General features: G+C 46.9%; 1 protein-coding gene across 1 annotated transcript in view; it reads left to right on the top strand.

Annotated features, from left to right (window-relative positions):
• ARHGAP35 (Rho GTPase activating protein 35) overlaps positions 1-18,169 on the top strand; it is a 125,450-nt gene that overhangs the window by 62,681 nt on the left and 44,600 nt on the right. Inside the window, exon 3 of the mRNA XM_044257044.1 lies at positions 1,786-1,930. Within this exon, the coding sequence (XP_044112979.1) occupies positions 1,786-1,930 (145 nt within the window). The remainder of the gene's footprint in view (positions 1-1,785; positions 1,931-18,169) is intronic.

Below are 18,169 nucleotides of genomic sequence, written 5' to 3'. Positions count from 1 at the left end.
GAGCAAGGAGCCCGATGTGGGACTCGATCCCAGGATGCTGGGATCATGACCCGAGCCGAAGGCAGCTGCTTAACCAACTGAGCCACCCAGGCGTCCCCCCTAAACACTTTTTTAAAAATTTACTTATTTGCGAGAGAGTGCAGCAGTGCGTGAGCAGGGGAGGGGCAGTGGAGGGGTGGGAGCAGACTCCTCTCTGAGGGAAAAGCCTGCGGTGGGGCTCGATCCCACAGCCCTAGGATCACAGCCCAAGCCGAAGTCAAGAGTCAGATGCCCAACTGACTGAGCCACTCAGGAGCCCCACCCCTAAATGCTTTTACATTATATAGGTTGTATACATTTGTAATAAATCTGCTGTCTTTTTTTTAAAGATTTTATTTATTGGGGGCACCTGGGTCGCTCAGTCATTAAGCATCTGCCTTCGGCTCGGGCCATGATCCCAGGATTCTGGATCAAGCCCCGCACTGGGCTTCCTGCTCTGAGGGAGCCCTGCTTCTCCCTCTGCCACTGCCCCTGCTTGTGTTCCCTCTCTCACTGTGTCTCTCTGTCAAATAAATAAATAAAATATTTTTTAAATGTTATTTATTTGTTTGAGAGAGAGTGTGTGCAAGAGAGAGCACAAGCAGGTGGGGGGCGGCAAGGGGAGTAGCTGAGGACCCTGGAATCATGACCTGAGCAGAAGGCAGGTGCTCAACTGACTGAGCCACCCAGATGCCCCATACCTGCTCTTCTAATTTGGTCTCATTAACTTGGAGATGAAACTGTATTGCTGGAGCTACACCTGAGTCCATTTACCTTGATCCCCTTTGGTTACCCTCCTCCTCAGATATTTTACCGAAAGATGCTCACCTAGCTATTTTACCGAAAGGCCAAAATTTCAGGTGTATTTCTGTGGCTTTTAGGAAATTGACCATTTGTTTAGAGCATTTTTTCCTCATGTGAGCTTCAAAATAAAAGGATTGATCAGTTCGGGAAGAGTATCTCAATAGTGTTTATGAGCATGAGCTTTGGAGACAAACCCTCCTGGTTTTGACTCCCAGCGCTGGCACTTACTAGTTGTGTCATTTGGGCGGGTGTGTGGGACATTTTTCTCAGTAGAGTGTAATGTCCTGAGGTTTAAAAGAAGTAGTATTTGGGACTTGCTTGGCACCTAGTGAGCCCTCAAATCATAGTAGGAAGGGACTTGCTGGGCAAGGGACAAAGTATTCTTTTCTTTGTCCTGTTTGATTAGTTGGTTTTACCCTTCCCTCATTCCTAAATGGCTGAGGATTAACCCAGGCCAATGTAGCAAAGGAGGGTCTCCCTTTCAGCTTTCATCCCCAGCAGAATGCATGCTCTCTTTTCTGGAATGAGGAAATTTCTCATTCTCATTTCTGTCTTTTATCTTTTTAAAGATTTTAGCCATCTTTGAGTATATAACATTCATTATCCATGTGGGATGTTTGGAAAACTTCCTGTTTACTCGGGGCACCCCTGATAAAGGATGTGGATAGTCATCTCATTGTTATTAACTAAACATGGCCTGCTTCTTATAAACACCTTTGTTTTGATAATGCAGTCTCACACCAGAGGTGTGACTGTGTGTCAGCTTGCTGGCATCTTGTGTGATATTCGGAGGCTAGAAATTACAAAATTAGTGAGAAGAACGAGTGGGTCTCTATCCTGTTCAGAGTCTTTCCAGCAGTTTCCACACCACCGTGAGTTCCCTTCTAGAAGCCTTACCAATGTTTGAGCTGTTGAGTTGATTCTCACTCTGTTTTTGTGCTTTCTTTTCTCTTTCCTATACAGAAACCAAAGCCCAAACCCCGGCCATCCATCACAAAGGCAACCTGGGAGAGTAACTACTTTGGGGTGCCCTTGACAACTGTCGTGACTCCAGAGAAGCCCATCCCTGTTTTTATTGAGCGATGTATTGAGTACATCGAAGCCACAGGTAAGAGTGCCGCTCAGAGCTGATGCCGGCTTTCACTGCCTGCGGGATACTTTCTAGGGGCCTGAGCCATTTGGAGACTCTGGGATCATCTCACCTTAAATGTGAGAGGCTTTCTGAGAAGGAGCTAGCCATCTGGACGGCTCTCCATCTGTGCATGGTTCTGAGGCTGACATACGGGATCTGTTCGACCTTTCAGTGTGCGGAGCCTCTGGTTCTCAGGACTGCGGCTGCAGCTGGTGTGAGGTGCCCCTCTGAGCTCTGTCAGCTCCCTGGCACAGCAGGCAGCCCACTGTGTGTGTCCTCACGGGTCTGTCAGCTGCTCGAGGGCAGGGGAAGCGTCATATTAGCATTGTGTCCCCAGCGCCACACTGGACACAAGTGCTAGTGTACTTTGGCTTAATACAGTGCAGGAATGGTGGTGACCGTTACAGCCCTTGGCCATTGAGCAGGTGCCTGAGATTTGTTACTGACAGATTTTTTCTTTCCCCCTGAGGTCAAAAACCGGAGAGGATCCTTGGCTGTCTTCTGGTCAGGCAGCTCTGTTTCAAGTCCACTGACAGCTTGGTGCTAACATGCCATCCGTCTTCATGTATTCCACATTGTTCCTGCAGTGACGAGATTTTCCCTGTGTTGAAAACATCCATTTTGTTCATTTAGTGGGATCCAGTGATGTGTCTCTTCTGTCTCTCTTTGGAAACCCTTGGAGCTTCCGTTTTCATGCCGTTGTTTCCCTTGGTTTTCTCACGGGTGCTTTCGAAGCTGCTGACTTGGAGGAGAAGCGGGTGTCGCAGGCCTGTGGTTCTGTTAGCTGTGAAGCATTGACGGGGGTGCTCAGGAACACAGGCTCACACTAATTCGAAACCAGGGTTGGGGTTAGAGCCTTGCTCTGTGTCTCTCTGATTCCAGTGTTCTCTGCGGCGATGCTCAGTACCGTGTGTGTCCCAGGTTCTGCACGCAGTTTCAGCGGCATCCTGTTAAGCTGCACGACGGCATTAATATTTACTTAGGATGTGCCAAATCAGGGAAAATAAGCTTCAAGTTGAAGCCTGCTAAAGACTTTGTAGTTCTTTCCAGAGTTTTCTCTGCAACACATCAGGGCTGAGTCACAGTAAGCACTTCACCTAATCGTAGCACATCTGCAGCTTGGTTTAGTTTATTCTGTTCCCAAAGCCTTTTCTCCCTCTCCGTCTTTTTGACCCTGGTTTTATGTCCATTTCTCTCTGGCATTTCTCCCTTGGGTAAGGAGAAAATCTGCACAGAGATTCGATTCAGGTGACTGAAGCCTGTACTTGTTGACCTAGCACTTCAGAGAGACACTTTGTGTCAGCTCGGGGGCGGGGAGGGCATTTTTTCCTGAACTTTTTGTTTTAGACTTATTGGAAAGGCATAAAAATTCTAAGTTTAAACAAATTGAAAGTTAGAAAAATTCCCAGGTTCCTTAAAAGGATTTTACCGGTTTCCCCACACCATTCTTTCTGCATTTTTATTTGTATCTTTTTTCTGAAATATTTGGAAGTTTGCAAATCTGATGCACCTTTATTTCTGTCTCTGTGTGTATTTTCTAAAAACATTCTCTTCCATAATCACCAAGCAGCTGTCACACTCAGGACATTAGCACCGACCCAGCACTAACCTACCCAGTCTGTGGATGTCTTTATTTCATCAATTGTCCTAGTCATGTCCTTCATAGCAAAACACAAATTTATTTTGGTCCAGGACCTAACCCTGCACCACACGATAGGGTTAGTTGTCAAGCCTCTAGTCTCTTTTAATCTAGAACACTTCAGCCTATCTATTGTTCATGGCCTTGATAATTTATTGTTGTTTTTTGTTTTTTAAAGATTTTATTTCTTTATCAGAGGACAAGCAGGGGAGTGGCGGGGGGGCGGCGAAGCAGGCTCCCCGCTGAGCAGGGAGCCCGATGTGGGCCTCCATCCCAGGACCCCAGCATCATGACTCAAGCCAAAGGCAGATGCTTCCAACTTAGCTCCCCAGGCGCCGCATGGGTTTGATAGTTTTCAAGAATACAGATCATTATTTTGTAGTAGGTTCCTCCTCAGTTTGGTGGTTTGGGGCTATTTTCTTCATGATTAGGTTTGTATTTGCACCTTGGGCAGAAACAGCAGGGAAGCGATGCTGTGTTCTCGATGCATCACACCGTGTGGCGCAGCACGTCAAGTTGTCCATCACTGGCAGCGTTTGCGCTGATGCCTTGGGGAAGGCGGTGGTGTGCGCTAAGCTACTCTTTCCCTGTAGCGTTACTCCCTGATTCCTTCAGCATGTATTAGTTGCTTTTCTCCTGTCAGGGAGAGCTTTCCTTTTTCTGCGAGCCTCGTGTGAATGGTCTCCTCACGTGGCTCACCTGCTGTAGCCCAAGGTGCAGGGACGTCACCCACCTGCCCTCTAGCTGAGCATGTCAGTGGCCTCGACCTGCCCCACCCACCTTGCTTCTCTCACTCTCAGCCGTGACTCACGGTTTGCTGTCCACGGATGCACTTGGGCCTCTTCTTGCCCTTCTGCCTGCGAATACTTGTGGGTTTAAGGCTTCACCACCAGCCACTACCAAGCTGTTGCTTTTCTTAAAGCTCTGTGAGATTGTGCCACTGTCCACCCTGTCACCAAGAAACCTGCAGGGTCATCTCCAATCAGTTCCCAAGTCTATGTCTAAGTCACTTTTGCTTTGTCATCTCTGAGCTCTGTCTCCTCCATTTCACTTCCGTTTCCCCACCATCACACTCTGCAGTCCCTCCTGATTTCACGAAGTTCTCTACCAAAAAGCTCTTTTTTTTTTTTTTTTAAGATTTTATTTATTTATTTGACAGAGAGAGATCACAAGAGATCACAAGTAAGGATAGAGACAGGCAGAGAGAGAGGATGAAGCAGCCTCCCAGCCCAGCAGAGAGCCCGATGTGGGGTTCGATCCCAGGACTCTGAGACCATGACCTGAGCTGAAGGCAGAGGCTTAACCCACTGAGCCACCCAGGCACCCCACCATAAAGCTCTTCTTGCTGTCTCTCTGCCTCCCAGATGCAGGCCACAGTCTTGCCCCCTCCCGTGTATAGTACCGTTACGGTGGTCTGCCTGGCCCTCTCTCCTCTGGCCCTCTCTCCCTTCGTTCTTCCTTTCCTCTCCCCCACTTTCTGTTTTATACTACAACAAGCATTAATTTTTAAATTGTTTTACGAGAATACAAGCTGAATTTCTTTTTTCCCTAATTTTTAAAATTTAAGTTAACATATAACGTATTACTGGTTTCCGAGGTAGAAGTCAGTGATTCAGCAGTCTTCTATAACACCCAGCGCTTATCACATCACGTACCTCCTTAATGCCTGTCCCCCAGTTACCGCATCCCCCCACCCCCACTCCTCCAACAACCCTCCATTTGTTTCCTACGATTAAGAGTCTCTCATGGTTTGTCTCCCTCCCTGGTTTCTTCATCTTATTTTTTCCTCTCTTCCCCTATGATCCTCTGTTTTGTTTTTTAAATTCCACATATCAGATCATATGGCAATTGTCTTTCTCTGACTGAGAAAGTGACTTATTTCACTTAGCATAATACCCTCTAGTTCCATCCATGTTGTTGCAAATGGTGGTCGTTGCAAATGATTGCATTTTATTGAAGGCTGTATTCCATTCCATAGTATCCCATTGTATATAGATACCACATCTTTATCCACTCCTCTGTCGATGGACATCTGGGCTCTTTCCATAGTTTGGCTGTTGGGCACATTGCTGCTGTAAACATTCAGCTGCACGTGCCCCTTCGGATCACTACCTCTGCAGGGTAAATACCGAGTAGTGCAATTGCTGGGTCGTAGGGAAGCTCTATTTTCAACTTTCTGAGGAGCCTCCATGCTGTTTTCCAGAGTGGCTGCACCAGCTTGCATTCCCACCAGCGGAATTTCTTTTTATTTCTCTGCTTTGCATGTGTTCTTCGTATGGTATGAAATGTATCCTGCGTTCCTCCTTGCCTCTGGAACTTGTCCTCCTTCTTCCAAGACTCCCCACCGCCAGTAGCCCTTTGAATGTGACCTCCCTGGTAGTTCTCAGGCACATTTCAGCTTGCTGGGAGTAGGCTTCTCTGTTCTTCTGAGTGTGGCACACAATATGCATTACTTGTTGATTAAGTAAGTGGTCTTCAACCTGGAATACCTTAATTCCACTGTTTCTCCCACCCCCTCCTGCCTGCCTGTCTGCCCGCTTGCCTTCCTGCCTTTAAATTTTGTTACATACTTCCCCTCATCCCGCATTAATTTGTACTTAGTAGAATTTCAGGAGAGAAGTATTTTAAATGTGGTATCTATGAATTTAGCGTGTGTGGCAGGGGGGTTGTGTGCTCTTTTCCCTAAAAGAATTTTTTTCCTCTTCATAAAATTGAGGCATGTTCATAGAAATTCAACAAGTGCTAAAAACTGTGAGAAAGAATTTAAAGATTCATTGACCTTCCACTTAGTGAATACCACTGTTGATGGTATGCTGCGTTTCCTGATAGCCTTATTGCTCTGCGTTTGTGTGTTGGTTTTTACTTTTACATAAGTCAGAGTATGCAGTATGATAGTTGTTTTTTTTTTAAGATTTTATTCATTTATTTGATAGAGACAGCAAGAGAGGGAACACAAGCAGGGGGAGTGGGAGAGGGAGAAGCAGGCTCCCCATTGAGCAGGGAGCCTGATGCGGGGCTCAGTCCCAGGACCCTGGGATCATGACCTGAGCTGAAGGCAGATGCTTAACGACTAAGCCACCCAGGTGCCCCTGCAGTATGATAGTTCTTAAAAATTTTCTAGCATAGGGGCACCTGGGTGGCTCAGTGGGTTGAAGCCTCTGCCTTTGGCTCAGGTCGTGATCCCGGGGTGCTGGGATCGGGCCCCGTGTTGGGCTCTCTGCTCGGTGGGGGAGCCTGCTTCCTCCTCTCTCTGCCTGCCTCTCTGCCTACTTGTGATCTCTCTGTTCAGTAGATAAATGAAATCTTTAAAAAAAAAAAAAATTTTTCTAGCATAACTTAGATGAGCCGAAAGAGCCCTGACTTTACCAGCTTATCTACTCCTGTTTTCCTGCAGGAAAAGGATTCAGTGACCTAGAGGTGGGTTGGAGGACCATTTTTTGAGAATCACTGCTTTTTAAGCCAGACATTGCTTTGTGAGCGTGCTCCCTGTCATTAACTACTTCGTGAAAATATGACTTTTTTCCTTTTTCTTTTAATTTGAAGAGCAACAGGTTATAAGTTTTCATGAATCGGGCAGCATCCCATCTAGCAAGCAGAGGGGATCTCCCTCAAAGAACATGACATGTAATTGCTGCATAATGTTCTAGGAAGTACCTGGATCACAGACCATTTAAGCATTCCCCTGTTTGGGGACTCTTGTGGCATTTTCTCCTCCTGATGGACTTAAAGAAGCAGATTAGCTAGGACAGGCATTTTGGAGTAATGATATTGAGCTTCAGATCTGCAGTTAGACCAAGTCTGGGATCATTGCTCTGCCATTTGCTCATCTGTAAACTGGGGGTAATAACAGGCCCTGGCTCCATGGACTCCCCCTGAGGTTTCGGGAGACTTGCGCTGAGGCGCTGCGTGTGGCCCGCAGCCCAGGCACGGGCTTCTTGTGCTGCTTGTCGCGGCCGCTTCGCCAGCACAGTTGCTGCTGCTTTCTGCTGCCCGTCAGGCTCTGCCAGTGACTGGAGATACCTGTAACTTGGCTTTCTCCCCCGCTTCTAAACGGAATGTAGGAAAACCCATTGAAGAGTTGAGAGACTAGTATGATAATGACTCAGTGTTCCCCAGGGGTTAACATTTTGCCACATCTGCCCTTTCTTCCCCTAATTTTAATTGTTGTTAAGCCATTTGAGAATAAGCCATGGATCCCACATCACTTCACTCCTAAAAATCTCAGCGTATATCCCTAAGCTTAAGGAGTTTCTCCTCTATAATTGCAGTGACATTATCACTTTCAAGAATGATAGCGTTAGTTCAGTAGTGTTCCACATGCAGTCCGTGTTCAAGTTGACTCAGGTGACTTAAACTCTCTCTTACAGCTGAGACTTTGCTCTGAGATCGAAGCAGTGTTCACAGTGCATTCGGCTATTGCTTCCTTTGTCCCTTCAGGTCAGAACAATTCTCTTTGCCTTTTGATGTGTTTTGTTTTGTTCTGTTTTGAATGATAACCTTATTTGAGAAGTCTAGACAGTCGTCTTCTAGAATGTCACCTCGCGTGGTGTGCTGTCTGTAGCCCTTCAGCGTCCGCAGCCCCCTTCTGACACCAACCATGGCTGCCTCATCGTGCGGCTCCCGGCTGAGCAGAGGCCTGGGACTGATGAGACATTGTGGAATGATTGAATGAATTATGGATTAGGTGTTTTCCCAGGTCTGACTGACTTACACCGAACTTGCACTTAGGAAGAGCCTCTGCTGCCACCTGACCTCTCCATCCCATCTCCCTCTCTTGCTCATGATAGAAATCGTCTTGGGACTCGTTTCCATGTGGCAGTTCAGGCAGTTCATCTGGCTGATTGGAGAGGACACTGCAAATGAAGTATGTTTGCAGGGTCTGTCCTAAGCAGTTCAGTCGAAAGTCATAGTTTTTGTGTCTGTCTTATACACCTGGGCACTTTGCTTGTCCTGGCACATAAAATACTGCATCATCACTTTCAAAGCCGATGCTTGGGAGCTCACACTCCTGCCTAATATGGTGGGTATGAAATCCAGCAAGAAATCCCGAAAGGAGCCCCTCTCCTTGTGTGCCTCAGGGCCTGGGTTGCTGCCCCCGCCCCAGTCTCACAGCAGTGGTGCCAGAAACCTTCCCGCTGAGACCTTGGGTTCAAGAGGCAGGAGCGTGAGCATTGTGAATGGGGATAACTCGAACCATCCTGTCACCTTACTATTTTTTCTAATTATAAGAATCATCAGGTTGCTCACAATAAAAAATTACTAAAAATACAGATATAAAATAGAAAGTGACAGTCCTTTACAATCCCCATCTCTGGAAGTAATCTGAAATAGTTCAGTTATGTTTTCTGCTAATACTACCCCCCCCCAAGAAATCATGTGCCTACCATTCTGAAGCTTATATTTTGTTTTACTTTTACACATATATACCTTCGGCATCATCTTTATGATTCCATCTCCAGGCCAACTGCATTTTAAATTTGACCTGAGAAGAGGGTGGCAAGAGATGAAGGCCAGGGATGGGGTGGGGACACCTTGGAGAGTCTATGGAGAGAAGCTTTGTTTGCCGGCAACCCCACATTCCAGGGGTGACCCGCGGCAGGTGCCTGTGACTGCCTTGTATCCTCCTCATAGTTTGTGAGTAAATTGCCAGCTCCTCCTAGATACAGACCATAAGGAAAGGATCACTGTTTTCTTACCTCAAAATTTGCTGCTGCTGCTGCTGCTGTTAGGACCCTGTTGGACCTCTCCACAGCGCCACATTCTTAGGTCTTCTCCAGCACCGCAAGTGGGAGGTTCATTTTGGATTGCATCTGCCTCCCCCCCCCCCACCCCCGAGCTTTCTGACCAGTTCACTTACCCTTGTTTCATACTTCCTAAAATTGGAATGTGTTCAGGAAATGGCCGGGAGGTAGAACAGCTTTTGGATTGATTTGCAGATGCCTTGAGCCCAGCCCAGCTCAGAGACCATCTCTGTGCTTGCTGTGCTAATAGGATCACAGCTTTTCACTTTCTGCTCTAGTTACGGGATCAGGCTGGAAGCGAGCTCGTATCTTCTGCAGCTGCTCTGGGGTCACTGCTGGAGGTCAGACTGACTTTGTATTTCTGGCTAGAACACTTTCTCCCCCCAATTTCCCTCCACATGGAAAACTGTCAGGGCAGTGGAGCCCCTGCTTCCCTTCTACAGCAATGTGACTCCCGAGTAAAAAGAGAACATTGGCCAAGTTAATCTGGCTCTCCTTTGCAAGGCAGGAAGTAGGAATATTCAGTCCTGTCCAGAGTTCATCTCGCCGGAGGAGTTACTTTTAGAACCTACTTACAGTCTTCCTGAGAATATGAGAAAAATTTGTCAGGCTAAGTATGCCATCTATATACCTCACTGTGGTCGCAGAATGGTTTTAAATCCCAGGTCTCTGGACCAGTTTTGAGCCACAGCGTGGGAAGGGGGAAACATCCACATCCTACAGCAGAGAAACCCCCTGAGGGAGCTTCCAAGTGTCCCTGCCCCTCAGTCCCCGAAGGTCTCGTATCCTGGAGGCTGAATGCCTTGTGCCCTGCTCCTCTGGGCGCCACTGCATGTGTTCCAAGGGCCTGTGGCCTCGCTTGTTGGCCATGAACTAAAAATAGCATTCCCTAGGAATGATTTTTCTGAATAATGTGTAAGACTAAACCTCATTGGCCCCTCGTTCTGTGATCTTTAACCTTTTCCTTTTGGCAGTGGGAGGGGGTGGGGTGGCAGTAGCAAAAATGATTTCCCATCTAATAGTCCCTTTCTTTATTGCTTGGCTTATTAAGAGGTGACCAGTTCCTATAGCAAGTGCCACAGAGGGCTGAGAAAAGAAATTGTTCCCAAGAAGAAGCAGTTTCATGTGGGCGGAAGGCCCCTCTTTTACATCTTGAATTATAATGCGGTCAGACCATACGGTATAAATAACTGGTAGGCCATGGTTTTGTTAGTGTATCTTAATTTCAGTTTGTCCCCATTGAATGAGAAAGTCCCTGCAGCCAGGGAAGCCTGGCAGCTGTTTAAAATAATAATGCCAAAGATGGCCTGCCATCATATTAACTCTCCCCACTTTCTGTTCCTGACACATTTATGGAGAGCTTGCTATGGTCCAGGCATTGTACTGAGCACTTGGCATATGCGACCTCATTTCACAAGAAATTGTTTTGTTGCTCGAAGAACCCAGATGCAGCAGGAAGCGGGCCCTTGGGAGGTGTCAGCATCTTTTATCAGCCATAGGGAGACTGTGTCAATAAAGTGCAGGGCTAGTCTGGCCAGAGAGAAGGTGGCAGCCTTAATAGTCTCTTCCACTGCTCTTAGACCGACTCTCACCCAGGGACAGGCCTGGGGCATGGCTTTTCAAGGCAGCACCTGCCTGGGCACAGTATTGCAGCTGATGCTCATTTTTTTTTTTTTTTTCCAAATCTTTGTTTAAATTCTAGTTAGTTAACATTATATTTCTTTTCAAACCCCTTTCCTTCAGGGCCTGGAATTGAGCCACACAACTTTCATTGCCCGCGTTAAGCAGGCTGTGTAATGCAAGAGGGGCCTCTGTATTTGCCTTCTGGGGCACTGCTCCTTGTTGGGCAGCAGAATCAGGTCAAGCTTGACCTCTCTGGTTTAGTAGAATATAGGACACAGCACCAAGGGTTATAGAAAGGTAGAAACTTGGGGCGCCTGGGTGGCTCAGTGGGTTAAAACCTCTGCCTTCGGCTCAGGTCATGATACCAGGGTCCTGGGCTCTCTGCTCAACAGGGAGCCTGCCTCTCTCTCTCTCTAGCCTGCTTCTCTGCTTCCTTGTGATCTCTGTCTGTCAATAAATAAAATCTTAAAAAAAAAAAAAAGAAAGAATGAAAGAAAGTTAGAAACTTCCTGAGAAGTCAGTAGTAGGTCTTAAAAATTTTAGCTTACTGTCTTTTTGTTGGGATTGGGGGGGAAGTCTGCAGATTCATTCAACAGATAATTTACTGACTTTATATTAATGAAGCCCCTATTATATGCTAGGAACTGGGTTGAACTAAAGTGTCCCCCATGATGTTTGGGGTGGGAGAGTTAGACATAATCACACAAATGCACAATTAATTCAGGCAAGGAACATTATTGGATTTTAAAATCACTGGGGAAGGATGCCTGGGAGGCTCAGCCGGTTAAGCATCTGCCTTCAGCTCAGGTTATGATTCCAGGGTGCTCAGATCGAGTGCTGCTTGAGGCCCCTTGCTCGGCAGGGAGCCTGCTTCTCCCTCTGCCTGTGCTCGCTCTCTCTCGCTCTCTCTGACAAAAAAAATAAATAAATAAAATCTTAAAAAATAAAATCACTGGAGAATTTAATGAGTGACAGGACCAAGTAAGGATATGGAGCAGTTAGAACCGTCATACGCTGCTGGTAAGAATATAAAAGGTAGACTCCCTTTGGAAAACTTTGGCAGTTTATTGGAAGCTAAATGTATACTTAACCATCCTACTCCTAGGTATTTGCCCAAGAGAAAGGAAAACAAAACAAAACATATTCACACAAAGACTTGTACTCAGCTGTTTCTAGCAGCTTTGTTCATGAGAGCCCCAAACTGGAAACCACCCAGTGTCTGTCAGCAGGTGAATAAACACTGATCCAGCCATCGACTGGATCACTACTCAGGGGCCAGAAGGAAGAATTACAGTTACGTACAGTAGCGTGGTTGGATCTTAGAAGCATTATATGCTGAGAGTGGTTCAGGCCAGACACAAAAGACTGCAAATTCTGATTCCGTTTATATAAAGCTCTGTAAATGCAAACTAATCTATAGCGATAGCAGACAGATCAGTGGTTGCCTGAGAGCAAGGAGTGGCCGGAGGAACTGATGGCCAGAGGCATGGGAAAAACGTGGGGATGATGGAAATATTCTGTATCTTGATTGTAGTGATGATTTCACACACGTATGCATATTCAAAACTATCAAATTGTACCCTTTAAATGGATATAGTTTATCATATATAAATTATGCCCCAGTAGTTAATTTTTAAAACCTTAAAAAAAAAAAATCACTGGGGAACAGTTCTGAAGGAACTTGGTATTTACGTAGTCTCGAAATATCACCCGACACATTAATTACCAAGGGGAAATGTACCTTTATAATGAAGAGATCTGGGGGTTACCACCTTAACAAAGTGACCAGACCTGGCACCCCTACTGTTAGTTCAACCAAACCTTCTGTGTCTCTTTGCTGAAAATGCATAATCTGAATCTTACCATGAAGAAACAATTAGGCAAGTCCAGAATGTGATAGCTCTTAGAAGACAGCTGGCCTGGACTCAATCAAAAAGGTCAGTGGCATGAAAAAGAAAACGGCTTGAGGGCCTAATGTAACTTTAGCATTTATAACATAAACACGTTTCCCATTCCGACAGCCCAGCGGTAGGACCTTAAGCTTTGGTGTCACCCCCTGGCATCCTGACTTCCGTAGGTAGTAGCCGGCCTTCGGCTTGAACTGGCTAAGCTTTGTTTTTCTGTTCTTCCAAACTGGGAATAAAAATAGTTCCTTCAGAGAGTTTTTGAGAAGTAAATGCACTCCTGTTTGTGACGTTCTCACATGATGCCTGGTCCCCAGGAATCATTCAGTTGGTGGTAGCCGGTATCTTGACGGCGCCTGTTGCTGACTTGCTGTGGTTATAGAAACCCAAGCAGGACATCTCCCCAGAACAGTTGGGGATGAGACGGGACAGCGACTAGGGACAGTTTTTTAAAACTTCTTATTGTAGTATAGCGTCCATTAAAGCACAGTACACCCGTCATTAAATTACAGCTCAGTGAACGGCTGCAAACCAAGCACCACTGTGTGGCCGGTTCGGGGGACAGAAGGGGAGTAGTTCCCACAGAACCCTTTTGCCAGGGATCACCACTCTCCTGGCTTCTAACAGCATGGGGTAAGCTTGTCTTTTCGTGTTTTGAAACCAAAGTGGGCTTGTACCAAATGTGCGGTATGGTGCGTGGCTTCTGTCTCTCTGCACCATGTCTGTGAGAGTCACCCGGTCAAATCTGTAAATTCAGCCATGGGATTGGAGACTGTTCTCCTCGTGTGCTTTTCCGTCATACGAGTAATCCGCTATCTGTTTATTCATTCTGCTCTTTGTGGACATTTGGGTGCTTTCCAGTTTGGGGCGGCTGTGAATAGTGCTGCTGGGAACATTCTTGTACATGAATTTTGGTGCATGTTTGCACACTCTTGTGCTTCAAGTACAAAACCAGGAGTGAGGCAGCTTTTAATAATTGATTTCAGCATGTTGAGCATGACGGTTTAAAAGACCTTTCAGTCCCTGAAGGGATAATCATCTGTGAAGCTGTGAGCTAAAGCAGTAAGAGTTCCCTTCACTTCCTATCCATGCCTTTGTGTTTCGTGTCTTCTAAGGAGCGAGGGTTGGTTCTGGCCAGGGCGGATGTGGGTCCACAGAGCTGTCTCTCATATTCTTTTAGCAGCTGTATCATTTCTGTTTGCAAAGTGGGTCTGGCTTGAAAGAATCTTGAATTCTTCTGGTACCTTGTGACGTCACTGTTGTCTTTGCCGCGGTTCTGTCTGTGGTTTTGAGTTGAGACTGTGGTTAGCACAGATCGCAATAACCCCATGGCGTTTGCATGCCGGCCCACTGCAGAGCCTTGCTCTCTGATTCAGCTTTGGCTATTCTGCCCCGCAGATAAGGAGGTGTTCTTGCTGATACTTACCAGTGAGACTCCAAAATGAAAGATTCAGCCCTGGGGGCAGTTTGTGAGGGGAGGAAAGGTGAGGCTGCTGAGCTGGGGTGGCTGAGGGCGAGTGCCGAGCCCCAGAGCCACGGCTTGAGGGCTGCGGCTGTAATTCAGCTTGTCTGTATGGTTTGCAGGTCAGAGGTGGCCCTCATCTTCTCCACGCAAATGGAAGCCCTCTCTAAAAATGGTCTTTGACAGATACTTAGAGCTGTGACCTTCCTCCTGATTTAGCTCATTTGCCTGGGTAAATGAGCAGAGTGCTTTCTGTGTGGCAGATTTAAATTTCACCACTAATTGAGGGTAGCATCTTGGGGGAGAAATGCTTGCCATTAGATCAGAGGCCTCTGGGAGACAGCCTGGCAACAAACAAATCAGGGCCGATGAAGGCAGGAGGTGGGGATGGGGAGAGTACAGGACGCAACTGCTATTAGTAACTATGGGATAGGCCTCAGAGAAGCCAAGGGAGGACTTCTGTCACACGCCCGGGGGGACCGTGTGCACGTGTGTCATGGGCAGCCCTTTTCCCCCATTTTCTCTTGTGCCGGAATAATTCTCTACAGGATGAACCTGGAGCAAAGTGCGTGCATTCCGATCTCTGCTCTGCTCCTTGGGAACAAATATTTAACCTGAGCAGTGACTGCATTTCCCTGAGTGTAAAATGGGGATGGTAATGTTCTGAATCGTGGGGTTGCTTCAGTAGGTTAAAGACCTTAGGAGAGTTCCTGGCGGGTCAGCAGGGATAATTAGCCTTCGTGGCTGCTCCCGCTGCTGTGGCATCTGGTGCCGCTGTTGACCCTGTCCAAGGCACACTCCGATGCACCCTCCACTCCAGGGAGGCCTCCCTTGAGCCTTGTGGGAGCCCTCGTTTGCCAGGCCCCTCTGCCCACTGGGCCTTGTGCCCTTCACCACTGAGGTCTGGTGGAGGCTTCTCCCTCAGGCAGGGAGGGGGAATAGCCCAGTGACTCACTCTCCCTTCCGAGATCCTGAGGGCCAGAGAGCAGAGCAGATCACGCGTGGACTTTGGAACACATCGCACACGGTTTAAAATTCCAGCTCTGCTACTGCTCTTAGCTCGACTGCCTTAGCCTCCGAGCTCTGTGCTTCCTGGGTAAAATGCAGCTAATGGTAATACCTCCCTTGTTAGGATTGCGCGCATTAAATGGGATCGTGCCTATCAGCTGCTTGGCCTGGCACGTAGGGAACACTCAGCAAGGAGAGCCCTCCTTGTTCTTTTGTGCTGAAATCGACATTGCTGGCTTCTTGCTTATCCTCTGATTCTTTCATGGGCTGCTTTTTAATCCCTGTTAGGTGTTCACTCCTCATGGGCAGCCTCTTGTTTTAGATCTTCCCCATGCTTATTTGACCTGTGATAAAGGCTTGGGAATCTTTTTTTCCACAGAGCTGTCCTCTCTTCCGTTTTACCTCACTCTTGAGGGAGGTAGTCCCCTGTGCATTTATTTCTCTGCCTGGTTCCAGAGTTCCAGGGACCCAGAGTACTTAGAATTGTGAGGATCCTGTCCTCATTCACTCAGCACTTAAATACTCTGTGCCACCCAGTGTTTGAGATGCTGAGGATACGGTGTTAGGCAAGACAGTTAAAATTTCCTGCTGTCGGGGTGCCTGGTGGCTCAGTGGGTTAAGTGTCTGCCTTCGGCTCAGGTCATGATCCCAGAGTCCTGGGATTGAGCCCCGCATTGGGCTCTCTGCTCAGCAGGGAGCCTGCTTCTCCCTCCTCTCTCTCTCCTGCCTCTCTGCCTATCTGTGATCTCTCTATTAAATAAATAAATAAAATCTTCCAAAAAAAAAAAAAAAAACCAACCCTGCTGTCATGTGTGTCATGTGGCAGGCATTTTAATCTAGTGGGGGAGACAGACAGTAACAAATAAAATATATATAATGAATTTTGGTGATTAGTGCTCGGGAGGATAAAAATGAAGCAGCAACGTGAGATGTGAAATGTCTGGAGTAAGTGTTAAAATTTTAGATACAGAGAGCTGGGGGAGAGTGTCTTATGATGAGAGCCTGATGGAAATGAGAGAGGGAACCATGCCATTACCTGGAGAAGAACCTTCCAGACAGATAGAAGAGCCAGAGTGAAATTCCTAAGAGTAGAACATTTCCTGGTAAGGGCCTTGGCCTCTACTGAGTGAGGTAAGAAGTCACTGGCACTGGAGGGTTTTAAGTGGAGGAACTGTATTTGGCTTTTGCTTGGTAAAGTAACCCTGGCCACTGCGTAGAGAACAGTCTTGACCCTTGGGGACTTGAAGGCTCTTGATCTTCCTGTGCTTCTGCTGATCTCCCTGCATTCTGCACTTCCTTTCTCTGGATATATAACTAGTCCTCTGTATTGCTGGCATGGGTTGACCTAGATCCTTAGTTTAGACCTGAAAGGATGGAGGTATAACTCAGTGTGGGTAGGGGGATGGGGGAGAGCCTGGGTTAGAGACAGAACTGGGAGAATGCAAGAAACAGGAAGCAGATGGGGCAGCTGCCGAACCCAGCTTGCCTTGCCAATCTCCTCTTTCTTCACATTTTCCAGTTTTATGCCTCCAGTCTTTGGTAACACGTCCTCCCAACCCCTGCACCTAATAAATCCCCACTCTTTCTAAAGCCTTTGCACCCTAGCCATGCATCTCTTATAGCACATTTTGCCTTGTATTAGGATTAATAAGGCCATGAGGGTGGGACCCTTGATTTGATAGGATTTGTGTTCTTCTAAGACACAAGAAAGGTGTCCAGAGAAACCGAATTGGCCAGCACATTGATCATCTTGGACTTCCCAGCCTCCAGAATCATGAGAAAATATGCTTCTGTTGTTCAGGCCCTTCAGTCTCTGGTATTTTATCACGGCAGCCTGAGTAGATGAATACAGATGGCCAGGCCTTGACAGAGGCACCAGAGCTCCTAAGATCCTTGAGTTAGGGGCCAGTTCTTTATTGGTGTGTGCATCCCCGTGGGGCCTGGCTCTCCAGCGGCTGCAGTCGGGGATCTTTGTGTTCACGTAGCAAGAAGAGAGCAACTAGGTCAGTAAGAATGGGAATTGAGGCATCAGAGAAAGTCAGAAGGCCTAAGACTGGAAGGAGACATGGAAGAGTGCCACTTGAGAATCCTGGTCTGAAAAGATAAGCTCACTCTTTTGTGCAGGTCCTCGCTCTCAGGTGGTTTGTTTGTTTGAAATGGAAGCTGACTTGGGTATCAGGCAATTGAATCCTACTTTTTCAAACAGAGATGGTGTAAAGGCCCCATGATTTCACCCGTTTGCCTTTTTCACTCCTGGCTGGAGTCCTTTGGCTGTTTGAATTTGGTGGCCTCCCAGCAGTTTGAAGAATAACAAACTCACACAATTTATCTTTTCACCTAAGCTGCAATTTGGTTGAAACAAGACCTTTCTAGTACGTAGTCCAGAGCTCCTGATAACTGCGACTACAACCAGTGTTTCTGCTTTGCAATCTTTTTTTTGGTGTTTCAAAAACAACAGAAAACTCTTTCTTCTGTTGCAGTTGTCAAGGGCCAGCATTTGGGCTGTGGCAGCAAGAGAGTGTTTTGTACAAACTTAATCTAGAATGAAGTACTTCGCTTCCTAGGCAAAGAGTGTGTATTCCTCTGTAACCCATAAACCAAGTAGAGGACCCCAAATCTGGTAGATGCAAAATTCTTCGGAGTCTTAAAAATGTAGGTTACATATTGTTGTTTTGTTTTGTTTTGTGTTAATATCACTACAACTAGATCACTAAGGCAGCTGAAAATACATGAACCGAACTGCACTAAATAAAACAACTGTTGATTCTGAGAAGCCCCTTGGTTTTCAACTGCCCTAATCCATGCGAACTGGCTTTGGGGAAAGGATCACGGGCGGCA

Source organism: Neovison vison, chromosome 7 (assembly GCF_020171115.1).
Source record: "Neovison vison isolate M4711 chromosome 7, ASM_NN_V1, whole genome shotgun sequence".
Taxonomy (NCBI): Eukaryota; Metazoa; Chordata; class Mammalia; order Carnivora; family Mustelidae; genus Neogale; species Neogale vison.
The sequence above is the reverse complement of the archived record's forward strand: the minus strand, read 5'-3'. Positions and strand labels throughout refer to the sequence as shown.